Below are 23,567 nucleotides of genomic sequence, written 5' to 3' on the forward strand. Positions count from 1 at the left end.
TGTTACAAATAAAGAGCAACTCTTAAGTGCCCGGCTCTGCTTTAGTAGTGTCTTTCAAGTATGGGAGTCAAGTCACTTTAAACCAGACCATAATGGAGCAACATAACCTGAAAGAATCTCTTTCTGCAGATAAGCAAGGCTTACTTTATACACCACTGTACCTATAAACGTAGTGATGATTAGTCATCAAAATGAGATAGTAAAACAATTCAAAAATATACATTACTGAGGAATGCAGTAAAAATATCTCACTAGAACAAAAATTAAGAAATAAAATACCTGCACACTTATTTCTACTCACAAAATTTGTATGAAAGTGTCAATGTTAATACATGTGATAATGCTTACCACTTGTCTTAAATGTGAAGAGACTTGTAGATAACGGTCCCCTGCAGAGAACAAAAGATTTTTTTTGCAGTAGTCAGTGAGGAAAATTGAAACAAACTGTCTTCAATTTATTTTTCTTGTCTGACTTCTTGCCACTGAAACCTAGGCACATATGCGTAAACAAGCACTTCACGATTAAAGCAACGCTTCCTGTCACCAAGTTGCAGTGCTTTCAGTACAAACACCTCTTCAACTGAAATCTAGTCCAGAGATACTGAGTTGAAGGCTTTCAAACAAACACCTGCCCAGCAAAACGCAAGACTTCATTAAAATGCTTCCCTTTTAAATTAAGCTAATCATAATAACAAGAATTAATCTCCTCTGACTGCTTTAATTCCTGGGACTCCTGAGATAAAATGACAAATTACACTCTCTTCCCTGCAACTAAAAAGTTGCTGTTAAATTATTCTTTTTCCACAGACCATTAGGAATTTATGGTCATGCCATGCATTTTGGAAGATAAAACCTCCTTGCAGAACTTGGAAAATTAATCTTTATGGTTCAGAGGTTAAAAATATCTGGTAAAACAATCACATCATAGCAAAAGAGCATTGTGAGAACCTTACAGAAGAGAACCTGGCCATGGAACATTAGCTGAAATTAATCCCACGATGAGACATTACCAAGATGTAAGGTGCTAAAGATAAGGAGAACATGGAAAGTACACTTACACTTTTGAGGTGACATTGTTAGCCAGGGAGCCTTCATAGTACGGAATGCCCTTGCTGATTACAACATTAATTTGGCCACCCAGAGTATTTGACACAACGCCTGCGTGAACACCAGCCATACAAAGTGATGATGACTTGAAGAGGGTGGGGGGGAAGAAAAATTTAATAATACATTGTAAATAAATTGAATACTACACCATATATTGTAAACGCTACATAGTCCAGTTACAGTCTTTGTTATTATTACATTAAGATACTGTTCTTATTTAACTGTTATCTCTATTATTTAGAAACCATTCATCTTTGTTTTATTATGGAATTTATAAAACAACAAAAAGAAGGTCCTAATGTTTCAGTGTGCCCTCGCCCAGATGTATTTGGAATGTAACTCTTGTAATTAAATAAGCTCAAACAAACAGCAAGGTGAATCAGTCTGAAAAAGCCAGACAGCCAGACTTTCAGCCTGTAATAAACCTATTATGTTAGACAACAGAAGTTGAATACATAAATACAGAGGAAACCTTTTAATAGAAAGCACACTGAAAGTATGTTTATTCATTTTCTCACAATTAAGGAGTGATGCACTGCAGATTTTGTAGCTTTTAGCCATTGGATAATATTTTTCACTCATGGTTAAACATGGCATAACCATCCAGCACTCTGATCCGTATAAACCCACAGTAACACATGAATACAATTCATTCTAAAGAACCCGATTACCTAGGTTGTACAGGGCAATGGAGACCAGTTATGCAAAAAGTTTTTGCAGGCCATCCTGTCCTTTCCTTCTCTCCCCGGACGACTGTTAGCTCGGATCCCCTAACAAATGTCACAGTGACACTTTCATTTCCCTGCCTTGCAGGCTAGCTGTGCCATAGACAGCAGGACTGACTCACGACACCAAGTCCTTCGGGCACAGCACAGAGTGAGCAGAGCAAGATGTCTCTGTCTCCAGGACCAAAACTAGCCCAGGAGATCTTCTCCAGCTGGGAAGCAAACCCTTCCAGGCCAAAGGAGTTTGACCAAGAAACATCCTAGTGCTCAGGAGCAGACAGACAGTCCAGTTCCAAAAAAACAACTTAGCAGCAGTGGCTTTGCACCCATCCACCACGTGCACCATGGTTTCTGGAGGATTACTGGCTACACACAGTGCGACAGGCATAGTCAGAGCTATTCACGGGCATTCTTGCAATGTGCAGCACTGGGGTATGCACAGACACATTGCAATTCTGCAGCCCCTTGCTCACATCCAATGAGACTGGGATCAAACCGAACTTTAGAAAATTGAGTGGGCAAAGCTGTCTGTGAAGGACCAGCGGGGTATCCCCCAATATACCTTCCGGAAACCATATTTAGCTTGTTATTACTAGTGTGGTATCCCAGTGCTGACTTGCCCAAGTCAATAAACAACAGAGGATGACTGCAGATTTTTATTTACTGTTAACAGTTGCTCCACCAAACAAAGTCCACTGCTAGCTGTTGCTACTGAACACATTTGCTGCACTGCTCTGCCAACCAGTCCACTAGGTACTATACAGCCTCACCACAGTTCTTGAAGAAGGAATCAGCAGGTCCTTTCTAGAGAAGGAAGACTTCATGGATGATTTTCTTTCTCACATTATTTTAAAAACAGAACAACTTTCTCCATTGTGGCTTCTTTAGAAACAATTGCATGGTGCAGCAGGCCAGGATGCCCCTATACCTCAAGCTCACTGTCAAAAAAACCTGCTCACCCAAACTTTTCCAAACATAAATCTCCTCAGTATATTCACACATAAAAACTCTAACCCTATTCCCACCCCACAAATATCACAAAAGCTTTCTAAATAAATGTAATTATGTCTTGCCCATGCATGCAGCTCCCCTTTCCTTTCCCACTTTCCCTTGAGAGTAAGAGCATGGGATTCTGCAGTAGATGAAGCTCTCTTCTCCCTGCTTACCAGAAGACATCAGCAATGAGTGCTCCAAGTCCTCAAGGACTGTGGACATTAGGGTCACACAAGTATTGTCAATCAAGATTTAGGGTATTTTTTAAAGCAGCAAGCAGCTGCTGATAATTTGAAAGAGATGCATGAATATCTACCTGAAACTCTGTCTAAAGTGCTGGACAATTTGATTTCTTTCCACACAGCTTCACTTCTGGGAAATTCTCTGCCTTTTATTCAGAGCAATAAAGCATACAAAAAGAAAGTCACAGGGCATTTATTTTGTAAAGTTTCCTTTTTCTGCCACAGAAAACAGTTTTTCCAGATTTTGGCGAAAAAAACTCCCAACAAGCAGAACTCCTACTGATGCTACAAATATGCTAGACAGAGAATCAACTTCATCTTGTTGCTAGCTACAAAAATTACCTCGCAGCTGTTTAGCGAGGACTGACTCACTGTGGACCAGAATATATAACACAGCTATGCTGTGGTGACATTTTTACATATGGGTAATTATTTAAGCAGGTAGCCTAGGATTTGCAGATATTCGAGAAAAGAAAATCAGAGAGGCACACTTTAGGTTCATATTTAATATTACCATCTGTGCTCACTAACGCTTTAAAATTGTCTTTCCTCTGTGCTAGATCTAGTGGCTTATTAAAAGTGTATTTTAACATAAACAAAGAGATTTAATGTATTTTTTTACTAGATTGCTAGCAAAATTATAATAACTTAAAAATAAACAAAGCAAACACCCTCCAGTTCTATGGCAGGTAAGCTAATCCAGTTATAAAAGCCTTCATCGGAAAAAGAGTATAGAGGTTTTTGTAGTGTTCTGAGTAAATAGTACATTATTGAAGATACTCATTTCCAGTTCATAGAACTATTAATGTTACAGTATTAACTCTATTTTGCAAATGGTTTTATAGCTGCTGAGCATAGACAGTATTTCACCTCTCATGTTGTAATAAAAAAATTAAGATAACCACTGAGACCCTCTGTTTAGAGATGCATTACAGTGTCAAAAACAAGACGACACCATAAAAAGAACTGGTTCTCTCTTTATAAATCTGAATTTCCCAACCCGAGAAAGCCAACAAAAACAAAACAGGAAGTAGAAAATAATATTTTGATTGATCCACCCTTCTCAGCAGGCCTTACAAAAATGTTTGAGTCTTTACTGCACTACTTTGCTTCTTGGAGATGGCAAGATCTGAAGCACTAGCCATTTAGCGGCTGTGCAAAAAAATGAGTACCATGCTATTCACTTTAGGAGGTACAAATTCCAGAACCCAGGCAGCAGATCTAATGTAAACAACTATAATTGACTTGTAATTATACCATTTACCAAATGGCATTTTACCAAAATTCATGTAAGCCCACGGTATTTTTACTTACGTCTCTGTATCCATGGGGAATAGTCCCTGAAATATCAGCAAAAGGAATCACACATCCAGCTGGACAATACTTACTGGAAGAGGATAAAATATCAAGTCAAGATATGCATGCAACTACAACTCTTATAACGTTATAAAATAGTCACAATTTTTTGATTTACAATGCACTGTTATCATTCAGATTATCACTATTTAAGGATATATCCTCACTGAAGACATATCAAATCAGACAAAAAAACTACTCAGGAAGAGAAGTACACAACAGGAGAACAGACATTTGAAAAAGTTTAAAAAGAAGCCTCAGCTGAAACTACAGTTCCAGTCTCAATATAATATATTAATAAAGCCAGCATTTAATAATATAAATACTGCATGGCTTCTGTAAATTGAAAGTACCAATATTAATGCATTTTATTTTATAAACTAGAGACTTGCATATCTATTTGTTCTGCATCCTTAAATAATAGATCTGAAAAGTAACGTTATTTTATAGTAGCTCCTGGCAATGCTTTCATCATAAAAAACTGGTCAAATTCACGTAATGCCACTAGTTCATGAAAAGCAAAAGGCAAGACATCTGCACCTCTGATGCAGGCCGATGGTTATGTTCCAGTCCCACTGCATACTGCACATACAAAAGCAATTAAATCTTCAAGATATAACAGTGAACTGGAGTAAACTATTAACATTTTCACCGCAGTTCAACAACAGTTGAAGCAACATTGCAGGTACCACAAAAACAGTGGGCTTCAGAGACTTCAGCACGTGTTGAGTAAGGCCAGAACCTACAATTAAAACCCTATTTTGGAACTTGGGAAAATGAAAGAGAAATGCAACAGTTGCACTTTGAAACTTTTCATGATGCCAGGGCTGAAGTTTTCCGAAAAGTAAGTTTATGTACTTCACAACAGTCCGCAGCTTTAAACACTGTCCTTGCTTTAGATGGAAATGGAGGAGGAGGAAAACAGGGAAATGACATATGGTTCCCCCATCAGAAGGTACAGCATTTTATGTCTCCACAGAACCTCATTAATTCACACCAAACTGTGAAACGGGCTTGTAATTTTTAACACATTTCATAGTTTAGTGCTCCTTAGATAACTGTAATACAAATTTCAGCATTTAAGGTGTATACCTGCTGTAACATGTGTTTATAAAAGCTATATTCTTTCTATGGGAATGAGATATTAGCTCCTATCTGTTAGTGCAAATTAACGAGGTTCTACTGTATACTGCATGTAAATAACAAAAATGGGGGGCGGAGACAGAGGAAGGAGGAGTGCAAATGTCAAAATTATTCAGCCCTAACCCTAATTAGTTTGTTTCTTAAGTTCTCTGGACAGCCAATTTTCAAGCTGCATCAGGTGTACGTAACAGTGAAGTAGAAACACTAAAATGACTTCATTAAAGAGATTGGGGGGGAAACAGGTAAAATCAGTCTTACTTGAATTCTGGTTCGGAAAAGTGACTTGCATTGTCTAAACAGGTAATTAGGTCTGGAAAGAAAAAATGTTAGGTCAAGAGGATGATAAGACGACAAGTTTGAGTATGCTTTTTAAAGTGCACAAAAATATATGTTTGAGCCTTTGTGGCTTAACCAGAAGTCTCAGAATGAAAAAAAAAACTACGTTCCTACTAAATTTTCTTGCAACAGATTTTGTATTACAGTAGAACCTTGATAATTTGTCTGAGTAACTGGGAAATCCACTGAGAATGTTAGACAAGAGTAACACTACAAACATTCATTTTTTGTGCAGCTTAATTTATAGCTATACTTCAGAGAACCTGACATATTCAGACATAAACATACTTTTTTTTCACAAAATTAAACAAACTAAACAGGCCTCTGTTTTCAGTATTTAACAGTCCTACAGTACTGAAACCAGGCAGCATAGAGAACAAACATGAGTGCCATGTTACTGGCATCCGTGACTGATACCTCAAATTTTATGTTCAGTCTGCTGTGTATCAGCACATACAGTCCAAAATACTGAGAGAAACGCATCAGAAAACCCACAAAACACAAATTAAAAATGAAAACCCTTTATCTGTTCTTTTTAAGAATTACTTCTATAAAGGGTTTTCTGAAGCCTTTTGCCTTGTGAAGCAGTTGCTGGCAATCCTTCATTTCCTTGTGCACCACGTATGTCACTCACAGTTACAATGAGTGGAAGGAGATGCAAAACAAATACAGCAGCCTCCTTTAGAGGCTAAAAAAAAAAAAAAAATGGGGGGGGGGGGGAAGAAAGTAATCACCAGATTATGTAACTAAAGAGTTGAAGGAGTATAGGAAACTGTCACTGAAATAAAATTTTCCACAAGGTTCATCTGTATAAAATACATACAGTTTGGTAAGAACATTTTTTAGTTATCTGCCACCTTGATTACTACCTGAAAAAATGCATTTCATCCTTTATCTGAAGCAGCTCTTTCATTCTTAAGAGGTAACTGTGATTCTTGCCCTGCTATCCAGGGGTAAGCTTTGATATAATTTCTTTAAAATTACAGCAACTTAAATAATAACTGAACAGTCCCATTTCCTACACAGAAATATCAGGAAGACTGTATTAAAAGTCTTCATTTTTAGAAGTTAATTTGTGAGAACGCAGGAATAAATAAATTAGTTCTGTGTTTTTGCTAGGCAGCTCTAATTTTACCAGCACAGGAAAATTACCAAATAATTATAAATACCCGATTTGTCAGTGGTTGAATAAGCTGCAAGAAATCCACGTCCAGAAGTGTGTGTTCCACTCATGAACTGTACTGTGACTTCATTACTTTTTGAAGTAATTAAACCATCCATTTGAAAGCCAAACCCACAGTATTTTCCTATGGAGAGAAGGAGGAGAACAGACATGGACCAAAACCAACACTGGTAATAAGCATCTTTTTTCATTTGCAGCATAAGCTCACATTACTTCTGGCATACATTCAAAAACAAATACATGTGCATGACACTAAATCATGTAGTCAGTGTCCATTTAAAGCAAATGGCAGAGTATGGGTACCACATTTATTTTGCCACTGTCAACAGGTGAGAGTTTCTCACAGCCTTAACATTTGCAAATAAATGTGACCTTATCCCATTCACCTCTAGCCATGCATAACCCTCGCAGTCAGTTCTAAAAGACCATGAGAAATCTGTCAAGGAAAAGGATCAAGTTAGGGCAACGAGAATCATCCACAGAAGCAAAGAGAAGAAAGCCCTTCTCTTCCTTCAGCTGTTGGGGCACTTCTTCCTTGTCAACTATTTCATGGTTTCTGTCAACTGTTTTTCTTACTTTTGGACAACCGCAGGCATGATTCAGTGCACTTTCGCATTAACATACAAGCACATGTGAGTACCATTAACATCAACTACCAGCTGGTTCACTTTCTATTTTGCTGCACCTATAAAACCTAACAGAGGTTCTGCATCTGGATACTTCACTTGCCATCCAAAATGACCAAAATTAATACATTTTAAACTGAGATGCTGCACTCTGCAGATATTGACAATATTTGCCCTATGAAGTCCTAGAATTACTACCAAATGACATTACCTGGATGGATGGATGTTAAACAGGCCCAAGTCAATACAGAATTCTCCAGCTCTACTAACTAGAACCTTTAATAAAATACTGATCAGTTTACTAACCTCTAAGAAAAAATAAAAAATAATCTTCTGTTCTATAGGCTCCCTTGATCATTCAAGGTTGTAAACCATCTATAACCCTATTTAAGATTCAGCAGTGGATAATCCCCAGCAGCAAATGACACTGCATATGTTTCAGTTTTCCGTTCATTTATTTGCTTTCTTGAAAAGTATGCTATTATATCGTAAAATAACAAAAAAGAAGCCAGACTCCCTTCTCAACTAAAGGCAAATCACAGTACTAAAGTAGAGGGAGTGGAATAACACTGCCCTGCAGGAATAGTTCCTAAAAAATATAATACAAAACCAATATAACAAACAAATATAACGTGTATGTCAAATTCCTTTAAAAAGTGAACTGCACTCTCAAATACTAATAAAATTTTAAAAAATTAGAAATACAAATTCCTATCATTATTCAGAGCTTTCTAAATTTTGTTTATTCAGATTTTTTTTTTTAAAGCAAGGGTATTTTCTAAAGAAAAAAAAGAAAATAGATTTTACAATACTTTAATGAAATGTATAATATTATACAAATATAACCGGTTTAAGTAGTGAATTGAGGTAAGGTTATCAGGGAGAGTTACAAAGAAGTTCCCTTTTACCAAGGCTCCACACTGACCCTATGTTTTGCTCTAAGTCATGTTTCAATGATTAATTGCATTCATTATGATAAACTGTATCACTTCTCCAACTACCACTTTTCCTTTTTTTTTTTTTTTTTTTCCAAGTTTTGTTTTCAGCCACTGGATCTTGTTACACAATTGTCCAGCACAACACTTCTCTCAGGGTAGGTCAGTCTGTCTTCAAGACACCATTTATCCTCTTCTTTGGGCAAACACCCAGGGCAAGACATTTAAATCTAGCTTGGATAAACTATCCGGTGCTGCTTGCACCGTGGAGATACAGCCTTTGACAAACTGTAGACTGACGCACCTTTTGATTCATGGCAAGACATACTTTTGAGACTATAAATCACTTTTCTAACTCTTCCCTGGCCTCTCGCTGGATTTTTAGCAATCTTTTTACAAAGCAGGCACTAGAAATGGGCAAAACATAACTGTCGTGACGCCTCTGTCAATGGTACATGCAAAAGATGTAAAATCACTATTTTGTCTGTACTTATGCATTTAAGAACCCCAAGTGCTTTTGCGCAGCAAAATTATAGCAGGAGAGGGAATTCCCACAGTAGCTTACCTTCTCTGCTCCTATAGATCAGGGCTTACATTGTATGTATTAAATAAGTACACCTGACTGTAGATGCACAGTGATTGGACTGTAATGAAATCTAACACAGAACCCCTTTATAAAACTTAACACCAAGGATTTGAATCTTCTTTTGATTTACTGATAAATATTCAGAAGGCATATTGAGAACAAGCCCTCAAAAGCTTCATTAGAAACCTTCTCTGTTTATGAATGAACTAACCCACTAACAATTCATTTTTTAATCTAATCAGCCAGTTTTTAAGTCATTTTGGGTTAAAGCAGGTATCACTGAATTTCAGATTTTATGTAATACATGTATTTTACTGTTAGACCATGTCAGTAGTCTTGAATGGAAAAACTTAGGATAAATCCAGATTTATTCCAAAAAAATTCAGGTCACTGTCCAATCTCTCCAGTGCTTGTTGCTTCAAACATGAACATTCAGGAGTCTGCATCGTCTGTATCCACCACTGTTAATATCACTGTTTGTTCTGTGATTTAATTTATTAAGAGCAGAACAACACACACATTTGCTCAACATACTGTGCTACTACACCAGCTGGGAACAGCTGAAAGTCAAGAGAAACAAATGAAGTAGAAAATTTACTCAAACCCATTAAGTCACTTGTAAAAGTGAATAATAGACTTATCAGAACTGGACATTCCTTGCCATTTAAGGACTTCAGCATTTCCTATTTTGGACCAAGTCTGGCTCAACAGCTCCAAGCACATACTTACTTTCACACACACTTACCTAGGTAACAGTTGGAAAAGAGGGTTAACAAAGCTAACATTCCACTAGCCTCTTTATAAAAAGACTCAGTTTAGTGGGAATGGCATCTGTGTTGCACAAAAAAAATCTTGGTGAAGTAAATCTCTCCCTCTTTCTCCAGATTAAAGCTTTAGGAAAGAAAATAAAATCAATCTGCACAATAACAACCAATTTCAGGGAAGGAAGAATGACAATTCCTTTTGAGTTTTATGCAAAGTAACAACAAGGGTCTTAAAACCCTACATACACCTTGACGTAGATGATAATGTCACACTGCTATCTGAAAAAAAAAACCCTGACTTATATTATAGTCTCTTAAAGAAGACAAAAATTAAACTATGGACATTATCAGAAGATGGGGGATATTTGAACTACACAACTTTTGAAGCCTGACATCCTTTAATACTACCAAGACAAATAGCTCAAATCAGAGCTATTCCATACAAAAAGAAAGGCATTTCAGGTAAGATATATATATATTTACACACACTTTTTTACTTTTTTTTTTTTTTTTAAACGAAGATCCTCATAGTTTTGCAATACTCTCTCCACTGCTACAAGAACTCTGCAAGCTACTGGGAAATGTCTAAGAAAAAAAAACCATTACAACAGAGTTTCCTTTGAGAATCGGAAGAACAAAGATTATTATAGGATCTGTGTTGCATTTACCATCTAGTTATTGTATACACAAACAAAATGTAGGAGGTTCTGCTATCATTACTCATCATTTCTTCAGTACAGTCTTAGGATATAGGAATTGTGTCAATATGACAGACATTTACATACGCTTCAGTAACAGTAAACAAAATGCAATTATTTAAGAATAATTACATTAAGAATACACTGGCATTCCAAACAGAGAGTTCATCTGCTGAGCAACATTGGTAAGCATACCTGAAATGAGCACGTCAACAAAGAAAGAGGCAATCAGAGTGCTGTTTTCTTTACCACTTTTATTTTTTATATAGTTACAGTTACACCTGTACTCCCTCCCTGCACTGAAGACCTGTATAGCATACAGGAGAATCTTTCCTTAGCTGAGCTTTCTAGCAGTACCATCAGTTGTAATAGTCAGGTCCCTGATGGCTGTTTTTCTACTGTGGTGAGGTACACACAGCACTCCTCAAAGTTTTGCAGGGCTTCCTTGGTATGAAGCTCAGGAAAAACACAACTCCAATTACACAATTACTAAAATTCCTTTCTTTACCTTATTTGAGATGCCTATAAACACCTCCCTCTTTTCATCATTTCTCATAAGACTCAAAATCCACCCTGCCCAATATCCAACTGAATTATAACAGTTTTCTAGGGCTGTAAAAAAAGAACTTAACTAATACCATACACCTAGTAGTTACTCTATGCTCAGAGCAGGTAAACAAGGAGAAATTTAAAAAGTAACAGAAGTACCAACAATATATCCAAGTTCTATATAAGACAATAGCTTTCAAATACCAATAATAAAAGCTCCTACCTATCTCTGTCCTGGTGGGACCAATCCCATTGTGAACTCTTAAATAACTCGAATGACAAGAATCTGAGTCATCAATATCAAAATCGCCAAATTTGAGCTGAACTCGCTGCCCAGACTTTACACGAATTTCCCATTCACAAACTGTGCTATTGGGAGAGGTCTGTGGGTAGTTTATTGAAGCAAGAGTTCCACTTTCAGGGCCCAGAACAGTGTGTCCACATCCATCACCTACAAAAGAACAAAAATAAATCAGCTATGTGCATTCATCTTCAAAGCTTCACTGGTGATTTAGTCATCCTGGTTTTTAGCAGTGGCATAAGATTTGTTGGGGTTTTAACCATACTAATCATGTTGCAAGAAAACTCCAAGTAAGTTGCATGCAGATGAAATGGCAATTGTGAGAAAATACCATTCAACTAACATTGCCTAACGTTTAGCTTCTCATCATAGGTGACGAGAGAGCTGCTCCAACTTCCTCAACGAGATAAAAATTCATCCATAATGACTTAAAAAATTGCACAGACAGTACAGAAAGTGTCCCTGCTATTTCATGTTCCCTCAACACCTACGTACAGAAGAAAACAGGTTCTGAAAACGAGGGAGAAACCTGACAATAAAACAAGAGCACATCAGTTTTACTGTTGTTACTGTATTCACAACACGACGAAAAAGAACAGAAGTGGAAAGACAATGCACAGAAAATACTCTACTGAAAATAACTGCCAGGTCTGACCATCATCAAACTGCAAGTGCATTGTTTTCTACTGTAACACAATTCTAATGCTGTAATTAATTCTTACAGCTCTTCAGAGAACATGCTCAATTTTTCTGGATTTGTACAACAAACTAAATTATAACTCCAACCTGGAGCCCTCTACCTAATATCTGAGTATTGATTTTAAACAGCAGTAACAATACTAAAGAAGACTGTTTAACAAGTAGAAAAAATAGCACAAATTGCGTATTCTCAAAATCAAATTATAAAGAGCAAACTGATAAATCTATTTACTCAACAGCTAGACATGAATTTCCCCCAGTATGTAGTACAAGAAGTCTAAGAATTTGTGTGTTGTTTTGGAAATAAGACTGTTAACTTTAAGTAACATCCAAAAAAAAGCCTATTTATCGAATTTAGTCCCATGAAATGAGTAGGCCAGGAACAGCACTATCATTTTCAAGATTTGACACTAGAAGGTCCAGAGATCTTTTGAAAGAGATCTGTACACGTTATAAAGCAATCAGGACCTTTCAGGATCTTGAACAAAGTAATGTCAGCAAAAATAGCAAAGACAAAAATCAGATTAGATATGCTGCCAAAAATGTCTTCAACACCACTCCAAATACATTTATTATCTGTAGGTCCATTTTACCCTTCAAAATTCATGCCTTTGTATACAGTTCCCGCCAAGTGATTACAACAGATTTAACATTACGTCAAGATTTCACACTCTAGAAATTCACAATGATCAACATCATTTGTCTTGACAGATGTTTGTTTTGACAGCTAAAAGTGTCAGTCTGAAAGTGTTTCATATTACATATTAATATGTGTAGTTCCTCTACTAAACATGAAAAGGTAAGCTAAGCTTTAGGGACAAAAAATGTACACATATTTAAGAATTCTAACTAAAGTTCAAAATTCTTAAATGTGTTTCATGCAAGACTGAATGGAAAAGTAAGTCCAATGCACTGAAGTGATGTGGGAAAAATACACTGTGGTACTTAACTAGGTCTGATTAATCTGTTTGCAAAGGCACCTAATTTCTAGTAACAAAACCTATTCTCTTTATAATCTGAGCACATTGAAAGATAGCTGCATGTTCTAAAAGCTAAAGTGCTGCTGGTATATACAGAATCACAAACAGATACAAACTGCAGCTTTTTTTCTTGCTAGCAGTCTTGAATCAAAATGATGCATCTTCTTTGGAAAAGGTAACTGGAACAGCTGCTTCAGTAAAAAGTTCTATTTGTAAAGCTGCTGTTTAGCCATGGTTTTTTTCAACCAATTTTAGCAATTTGCTTTAAAACACTTTGTTCCACCCCATGACATATTATTTCCATTTCGGTGACAGCTGATAAACTACTTTCCTAAACTACTGTTGTTCTAATACACAAGACACAATTGTCCAATGTTGCAAAGAGGTAACTTAAACTGTATGTTTTGTGTATCGTTTTAATCCTGGTTTCTTTTCAAGGCATGTTATAAACCTAAGAGCAAGTGAAAGCTTTATTATTCAAAACCTGTATGGCCTTGGTTCACTAGTAAACATTTAATTGCCCGATTCCTTATTAGTCATATGCGTAACAGTCAAGAAAATTACTGATTCCTTTGCTAGTAAACTGGCTATTCGCAAGCAAATACATACATTACAAAATACATGGGACTTACTATAATGAAAACAACAAATATAAACTAGGTCTTTATTCCTGCTGATATTTGTGGCTAGTATTTCAAAACTCTTTATACTGCAGACATATAAAATTAATTTTCAACATAAATAGCAGTTGGTTTTAGGTTATGCCCTAAATAAAAACAATGAGCCAGTTAAGCAGTTCTGTGCTTTTCCTATCCTGTGGGAGAGGTAAGCAACTGTTTAATCATTTACAGATTGAAAATATTACGCAGATACACTAACACAGTGGCCTTTTGAACATGAAATCATAGTACTTTCACCTGTATGGGCAGATACATCGTTCTGAGTGCATTTTAAGGAAAATAAAAACGCTTGCACGATCTACAATACTTTGTAGTTAATTATTTCTCATTTCAATGGGCCCATTATTGCAATGCAGTAACCACACAAATGCTATTTCTTACAAGCAGGAATACCAATAATGGACATGCTTATGTACCTTTGATTCTTGCCCACACTTTTGCACCTTAAGCCTATACTGCTGGAAGTCAAAGACAAAGGAGAGCTTGGGTCTCTCCTTTGACCCAAACTGGACTTAAACTGTAAATTTCTCCACTTGAAAGTAGAAAAGATCATCCCTAATATTCATTTAAACCATCCACTTCACTAGTTTGCTGTTCAGCTGTCTTGAGCATGAAACAATACCAGCACTGTGTTTGTATGATGATCAGGGCACACCTCTGATGAGAAAAGCAAAAGAACTCCAAAAACACTCTTACACATTTAGGTGATCAAATGCAAATAAAAGATCGTAAGTTTTAAAAAGACACTGAGACTTTTCTTTTAAAGACACATCGCTAACAAATGTCAAATTTCCCCTTGTAGGTTGGAACAATCAGCCTTGTTTCTAGTGGCTAGCTAGAAAAACTTTCTAATGTGTCTCACACAATCTAATGGAAGTGCAAATCTCAAATCTCCCTTTTGTTGCAGGCTTTCTTGAAAACGTGAGGAAAAATACTCTTCTAATCTACCCATATTAAAGAACCTGCTCTCAAATCATACTAGAAAGGAATGGAAAGGAAAAAAAGTGCTGAGCTGCATCTACAGCATCATCTTACTATGAAGCCAATTTTTAAAAGTAGCTCACTCTGACTGGACATGTTAGATCTCATTTTGTTGTGTGTTTCACTTAGGTTAGGGATAGCACAAGTGCCAGGCACTTCCTGCCTGAAGAATTTAAAGATTACCATTGCATGTCCAGCATGCAATACGCAGTCTGCCATGGGCAGCAGCATCATTTCAGGAGCTATTTGGAAATTTCTAAAAATCGCACTTCCAGTGAAACTTGCAGAACAATGAAACCTCATTTTATTTTATTGGTATTATAAAAGGATAGTTCTTGAGCTTCTCTATGTAAGTGATACTTCGTCATTTCTGCCAAAGTTGTATAAATACCACTGATCAACTCCAGAGACACATATATACATCCTTTATCAGGGGAACAATCTGCAATACTCAGCAATTTCTCCAAGAAAAAAAGGAAGTACAGTTCTTTGCACTACAGCCACATATATGGGAGCATTAGCTACTTCATTCATTTGGAAGTCATTAGCTAAAGTGCCACAGAATCTTTTGCTTCTGTTAATCTATGTGCATGAGAGTGGAATATCTGAGAACACACAGAAGAGACAGACATCAATTCCTAAATCAATTATGCCTGAATGGGCTGACAACTTCTGTTGTCAGTACACAGCCGACACAAGTCTCTTGCTTTCTTTCAGACCACTGTCACACAACAGACCTACCCTACACTTGCAGAATAGATCAAGCTCTTTGCAGAAACATACACGTTACACCTGACATTTGCTGGAAGGTCTGCAGATGTGCATAGAATTTCATGTGTCCCGAGGAGCATGTTCACAGCAAACATGAATAAGCTCAGCTCTTCACCAAAGCATGTGTTAGAAACATGGGCGCCTCTTAAGAAGCCAGTAGAGGAAAGCAGACTGCTGCTGTCAGGAGAACCATTCATCTCTTCTGCAGGCGCCTTCGAATGCAGTCTGGATGAATTATCCTGACAGATTACATATGAGCCCCGGGCTACGGCACATTGATGTCTGATGCAATCATGCAGATGATTTAAAGTGATTTCTCATACCCAAGTTCTTTACATCAACAAAATACAGAACTTGAACCAACACAAACATACCAAAATCCATTGGATAAGCAGAAAACGTGAAATTCAATAAAATGAGAGGACACTGCACATGCAGGAGTGGGTGCTAAGTGCTCTATTAATACCCACAAAAAAAGATTAATTATTCTTTATAGTCACTCAAGTCAATTAATCAGAACTTTTTCCCCCTGAAATTGGCTGCTGTTAGTGACTGCTAATCTTCTTCTCACTACCAAAACATGTTAAAAATTAATCTTTAAGACTACAGAATGCTTTCCCATTCCTTACTTGGAGAAGAGAGAATGATAAAATAAAGACAATTTAAGATTACAGTCTATAAGGCATAACTGATGCATATCAAAACCCTGATCTCAATTTTAACACGTGGCACTGCCTTTTGAACAGACTCAGTCTAACCACTGTGTTTCCTGAGAAGATTTTACATCTATAAGCTGTGATTTTCTCTAAGTTTGTGTCTACATACAGGATATAATTAAATCTTTCCTAATGAAGCAAAGGTAGAACCAAATCTATTAGAGTTATGTAAGCAAAAAGATATTTTAACTCCAAATACACAACTCCTTCTGATTGAATGCACTACTATAATTTCTTCTCTAATGTTTAGCTCCTGTGCTCTGCATTTCCCGGCTTTTTATCAGTGTGCCACTAAAAGACACTGCATCTACTTTTTGTTTTCCTCAGTGTGGGCAAGAAAGTTTACACAACCAACAAAATAGTTCCATGGATAAGAAACACTGAGGAATTAAGACCACAGAGACATCAAATTCTAAATAGCTTTTTCAGGTATTTTCAAATGCCCTTATTTGTATCCTCCAAACTCATTGCTGTTTCCAGCAAAATCCATAGAACTATGTTCTTCAGGAAGGAATCCGCTCCTCTGTCAGAATTAATTTTCTTAACAAGCCAACAAGCACGGAGTCCACCTTCATCTTTACGCCATTTATTTGCCTCAGTAAAACACTGGTTTGAGCATTTCATCCCATTACAGATGTTTCACAACATAAAATACCTCACGCTTCCACAAGGGAGGCCATAGCTCAATAAACACTTGAAGGCACTTCAAATTAGTGCAGCCACAGACAAAAGCAAGCCTTGTCTGCCTCTTGCTTTCGGCCACTTGTTCTCACACCCTTCCTGGTACTGGAGGAAAACACTTCTGCAGCCACATGGTAAACTAGACCAGGGACTTGAGAAAAAAATAGCTGTTAGTTTTAACCTAGAGCAATCCCCTAATTTATTTTAGTGTGCACATGCAGCAGTGCCTTCCCTGACAGAGGGGCAGGACAGTTGAGAGTAGGGAAACACCAGCAACTGCTGCTTTCACCAGCACTGCCAGCCTGGGTTTTCATTTTAAACAACCTTAAATCCCAACCAGAAGTGCAGACACCATCCCTTCCCCTGGGAAGACCAGTCACACAAGAGTAGCGCACAGGCTTCAGGAACTGAACTGGCTTAAGACAAACCAGCGCCCCTACCCATTCCCACAGCAAGTGTTAAGATTTCAGCCAACTCACCTCTCTAAGGCAGCTCATTGTGCAACTGCCAGTGGTAGGGGCAAGGAAAGGAAGGCAGGTGGGATTATGGTTGTCTCAGCTGGGATTGATATACTTGCTGTGGGGCACCCTTAAAAGGGTAATGAAACTCTGGGTTGAGGTTTAACAAAGATAAGAACATGACAAAAGGTAAAGCACAATAAGCGTTTTGCCTTTCCAAATGTTGGCAGCTCAGTGGTGGCGGAGAGAGACAGAGGCTGATTCTTGCTCTTACAGCAAAAGTACAAAATTTAAGACAGCATTACAACAAAATTTTACTGTTTTCATTTAAAACGCTAGCCACATGCTGGGCTAGTGGTAATTAGCACTTTATTATTTTCATCTGTACACACAGCTTTTCAATCACCATCTCTGGAAATGCAGCTTTCAGCCCCTGCATTTTACACAAAAGAGTAACACTTAGCCTCGCTAAATTTAACATCAAAAATATGGTAACATTTTAAAACAAATTATCTCAAATTATTAAATCATCAGAGCAGGTAAGACATTTGCTTCTTCTGCTTTCATGTACTAGCCAAACTGACTACTCAAAAGAACAGAAAAGAAAGATCAGCTGTATGACTGTGTTGCAGAGCTTTTGCTTACCGATGTCAGGGGAATGATGTGAGTAAGTCCCCAGGGACAGCTATGACTTGCTTAAATAGTACACAGGCAAAAGCAGCCTACAAAGACAGGCTAGCCATGGTGAAAAGTGGTTTACATGAGGACTCTGTAAGAGGGCTATGCGTTCAATGATACATAACGCAGAAGCCCTCCTGATCCGCTGCCTATGCTGAATCATAGTGGCAGTTCATGTTGTATGGTGTCTTTTGCCTAGCACATGCAGCTCACCCACTTCCCAAGACATATCATTTACTTAGCATCTGCACCAACACTTTCATAAAAATAAACACTGTTGCGCTTCAGTGCTCTAAGTGCTACACAGCAGAAACACAGCTGATGAAGGAAATGAAAAATAACACACAGATCGTCACGCAAAACTCTATGAGAATAAGCACTAGTCATGGTCAGAACAGGCTTCAAATCTCTTCTAAGGTCTTCAAACTCCTCACCACACCAGGACCAACTGAAATTTCACAAGTCTTACATATGTCAACAAAGAAGCAAAAAAATCTCAAGTCATACCAGTAATTCACATGCTAAATTAACACTAGTAATCTTTTTCTCTGTTCCATTATTAGTTCATAAATGAGACCACAGGGCCTATGCTGCAGACCCACAGTGGCATACATTGATCTAAATACCACCCGCTGCTGTACCGTATTGCCTTTTATAATAGCTGCAACTTCCCGTCCTGCCTACTGCCGGTGCTTATCGTACCCTTGTTAAGCTGTACTGCAGTTTTATACCCAGGTTACCACGCTATCTGCTTTTTACTGAGTAAGGGTGTGGGTCAACAGGGGTCTAACAATCACTGCAGCCTGCACAATGGAGAGGATGCAAGGTAGGGACAGGGAGGAGAGGGTGAGACAGCAGCAGCCAGTGGTAAAAATCATGTTTGGCTACCGTGGAATCAACAGAAGCCGGCAGGAAGGAAGCTGATGGTTCGGGTACCTGAACAAAAAACAGTGGGGCATCTAGAGGCTTTCAGAAAGAAAACCTAAGAAAACCACTGCAATTATTTGCACCCTGTAGCTGCACCAAGACCAGTAACTTTAAATATCAGTTTCTAACCCTCTTTAAAGTTTGTCATCCAACTGATGAAACAGTAACACTCCACATCTCTACACCGGTATTTCCTTCTGCCGGTGCAGGTGACATACAGCATCATCTTAGTTTCTAACACTCATTTTCAACTCCAATTTCAAAATTACGATGGGCACTGTTTGGGCTTTTCCCGTTGTGAACAACATGGCTTCATTCTAGTGTCATGAAATATAATACACGTTCTGTTCTAAAAGGTAATTCATTCCTAATTTTGCGTTGTAGATATTCCCTTAAAAGGAAGGTATTTTCACACTTGTGACCCACTATGAATACAATCAATAAAACAAACATTATGTACTACTGAAAAATAAGATGATTAAGTAGGAAGATGACAGTAAATTTACATACTTTAGTCACTGGTTTTTAACTGCCGAAATTATCACAGAAGTATAGCAAGAACATATAGGAAGTCAGTAGTGTCTTAAGCTCCATTAAAAACTATCTGTGACCTTTGAAATTGCCCATCAGCTTTGCTGTAACTTCTTCAGAGCAAGAAGAAAAGGATGCCTTGTGTTACAGAGCCGGAGATCTTGAAAACAGCTCTAAAAATGAAGAGATAAAGTAATGAAAATGCTTTATTTGATGTTTTCAAATATACTTGAGAAAAAGATAAAAACTGATCACCACTGGACTTCGTATCTAAGTGTTCAAAAGCATTAAATTTAATGCATCTCTCTTTCCACCCTTGTGGTAATAGACATATTTTGACACCTGTATACAACGGCATAAAAATAGAAATTAACAGATAATGTGGTTCAGGTCTTCCTGGTTTTGCAAAACTTATGGATTTGTAAAAGAAAAATTAAGCACCAGTGGCTTCTTTCCACCACACTGAACAAGGCAAGATGTTTTTCCCACATCTTAACCATTTTGGGGCAAAGTTAAAATGACCAGATATGTATTTAACTGGCTACAGTCCTGCTAAAGGTGCAACAGCTGCCAACTCTGAAAACCTTTGTGGACTTGCTGGCAAACATACGTGTACAACATACTCCACATACATGCTAGATCACTGCAGTAAACTATCCTCTCAGACTCAAAATCTCCTAACTCTGAGAAGTAACCAAGTAAAATGGCACCATTGTAATTCACCTTCTGTTTCCACTGCCTTCCTAATTCAACTTTCCACTCAAGATACTGAGGATCTTTCACCTGCCTCATTCCTGTGGGGTTTCTCTATACAAAAAACATTTACATCCAAGCAGCTATACAAGTTGCTTGTCTTGCCAGCTCTAATTAATATGTCACTTTAGTTTCGCCTCAATATAAAACTAAAAGTGCAAAAATAGGATGTATAAAGAGAACTGTGACAAAACTGCTAAAACAGTTCAGTGTTTCTATCCCCCTCCCTCAATATCTGAAGCTGCAACTGGGCACCGAAACAACTACTACTTCTACTCCAAGAAACAGCAGTTGAGAGACCTGAAAAGATTTCCTCTTCACAGTTAAGCAACATTTGAGGTCTTAGGACCACCCAATCTAAGTCTGGGAAAACCACAAGTGGATCACTGAATACAAGGAGAAAATGGCATTTAGGGATGAAAAGTAAATTAAACTTTTGCAAATCTGGAATAATTTTACAAAATATTTATTTATAAGCTTTGTTTAAATGCCAGACCAAGATCAACAGTATTAGTGTAATATTACTGACAGCATCACACTGGGCAGCTTTTACAACCATCATCTTTTTTGAAACCAGGACAGACGAGTTATCTGCTAACAACCTTTTACAGAAGCATACCAAGTTTTTCCAAGTTCCCTTTTCCACCACTAATAACATTCCTCAAGGATGTATCAAATGGTTATCTCCCACAGCACTTCAAGTAAAGAACCAAGAAAATCAGTATATTGTTTGAAGAAATGGTTCTATCAGAAGAACCACTGTGGGAGAGAAAAGTTTAAAAAGAGAATCCATGAGGCATCATGCACAGTACATCAAATTTCAGCAAGACTGATGATCCAAAGATCAGTAGCTGGCAGGATTATCATTCTGATGAATACTATACCAACCCTGGATGACAAAAGCTCCTCCTTGAACTAAAAGTAAATTTGGAAAGAACTTCAAAAATCTGGGAGGGAGGTTTAGAGGGGGGATTAACAAGGGAAGTTATGAAGTCGGGAGAAGAGTGTTTAATAAAGTATATAGATGATCTGACCATTGATTTTATTTTCATTTTTCAGTATGTAAACGACACATAATCTCTGGGATATGGTTAATAAGGTAGTAGTCTCCTGTGATTTTGCTGGAGCTGAATTGAGTTTTCACATAATAAAGAATGCAGGAATGCTAAAATGTAATACATTTATTTAAAACTTTTACTGAACAATGGAAAACATTAACAAAAACAAAGATATCCACACAGAACAGAAAAAAAAAAACTGAAAATATCTTTTTTTTTTTTTATACTACAATTAACAAAACTGATGTAATGCAGTCTTGCCAATGAAAGGCAAACTTTGGCATAAAGCAAGCACTGGAAAAATATTTCTTAAAAAAAAAATAAAAAACAACAACACAACAACAGAACACACACACACACACAACCAACCTACCAAACAAGACAACCTCCAGACTTTACCTCTGAAAAAGGAAAAAGTGTCAAGTTTGAACCTCTCTGATCCTAATTTATAGGTCATTTTACAGAAAGGTGGATTCACACTATTGAAGACCAAAAGGGCTCTTTTAAATATGATTTCTTGTATATCACAACTACTTACAGCTGGCTAGTCACAATTCTAACCACAGGGAATTTAGGATATTACATTAAATTTAACTTTCCAGAACGTTTTCATGCTTGATTTAAAGGTATCTCGAGAGAGACAATTTTTAACTACTTCTAAAGCTAGCATGCTTTAAACACTTGGAGAGGATAACAAACAAACAAAAAAACCCCACCAAAGCAACTGTTTCTAAGATATTCTTAAAAAATACACCTACTTTATTTATGGCATATGGGTGAATTCCTTATTATTCAATACTACTGTTGCCAAGAATGACACAACTAAGTTCATAAACTTTATTCAGCTTACACAAAAACACTTACTAATGCAACAACTATGTATGCTATCGTAACAATGGTGCAGAACTGGAACTTTCCTAATTGTGTTACCCTTCAAAAACAAGATGCATGGAATTTCTACTAATAGGACAGAAGTTCACTCAGTCGAAAACCTGAAACTTAATACTTTCAGTAAGGTACTCAGAACAGAGGTTCTTAAGATCAGCAGTCAAATAATTTTAAGAAAATAATGACTACCTGAGTCAAAATGCAGAACATCTATCGTACACAGAGACCAGTGAACAGGCCAAAACATCCTCTTCATGTAAGCAAAAATTAAAAGCAAGCACATCTGACAAGTACATATTCAGCCTCCATTTACACATATTCTGCTTCCAGGAATCCTTCTTCTTCAAAAGGATTTACCTTATCAAAACAATTGCCAGTAGCTGCTAAGAATCCTTGCACTTCTAATGGTTCATGCACTTAGTATTATATTGTACATTGCTACTGTAAATGTATTTCAAATGTTTTATAGCTAGGGAGGTCAACTCAAATCACAATCTCACTGCAAACTTGCAAGGAAATATTTAGAAGTATGAGTTGTCACTTACTGTCAAAGATAAACACTGATGTGCTTGATTTTCAGGGTGCAACTAATGTCACTAAAGTCAAAGAGATAACTAACCACTGAGCTTCAGCACCCATCAGCTGTTTACAGACTGCTAACTCACGGTAAATTATTTTTATTCCAGTATTTGCAGAGAAAAAATAATCTAACCCAAACAGAACTGACAACTATAAACATAGAGATTTTTGTAAGAAATGCCAACACGAAGCATCCAAATGCCATAACCATTATCAACTGCCTGTGTATCAATTCCAAGATCCAACTGATTGAAATTACTGAGATACCAGTAGCTAAACAGGTATGAACTATCTGCCTTAAATTCATTTTTTAAGAGTTTAGCAACCATAAAGAAATGTTATCCTTTTACAACTCTTCACCAAGGGAAACTAAGTGGTGATGCAGGGCAACAGCAGAAATTACATGCCCAAAAATAAACAGCACAGGTTAAACATTTCTTACTCATCCAAGGGTCGGTGTTTGTTTTCTTTTTCAAACACTAGACAAAGAATTCTTCAAACAAAAACTATTTTCAAAATTAATGCTATTCTGTGGTCCAAATGTCAAATCACTATCACACTTTCAAGTATAATTTTTAATCCAAATAACATAAAAAGTGTTCAAATATAAAGCAACAAGCTCAAATAGAACATGAATAGCACA

General features: G+C 37.1%; 1 protein-coding gene across 1 annotated transcript in view; it reads right to left on the reverse strand.

Moving 5' to 3' along the window:
• Window positions 1–23,567, reverse strand: part of DCBLD2 (discoidin, CUB and LCCL domain containing 2) — a 176,933-nt gene that overhangs the window by 13,829 nt on the left and 139,537 nt on the right. The window contains exons 2-7 of the mRNA XM_010567668.1: window positions 11,467–11,694; window positions 7,072–7,209; window positions 5,825–5,876; window positions 4,382–4,454; window positions 1,059–1,192; window positions 349–389 (exon numbers count right to left, since the gene is read on the reverse strand). Coding sequence (XP_010565970.1) covers window positions 349–389; window positions 1,059–1,192; window positions 4,382–4,454; window positions 5,825–5,876; window positions 7,072–7,209; window positions 11,467–11,694 — 666 coding nt within the window. The remainder of the gene's footprint in view (window positions 1–348; window positions 390–1,058; window positions 1,193–4,381; window positions 4,455–5,824; window positions 5,877–7,071; window positions 7,210–11,466; window positions 11,695–23,567) is intronic.

Source organism: Haliaeetus leucocephalus, unplaced genomic scaffold (genome assembly GCF_000737465.1).
Source record: "Haliaeetus leucocephalus isolate CR32 unplaced genomic scaffold, Haliaeetus_leucocephalus-4.0 Scaffold228, whole genome shotgun sequence".
Lineage (NCBI taxonomy): Eukaryota > Metazoa > Chordata > Aves > Accipitriformes > Accipitridae > Haliaeetus > Haliaeetus leucocephalus.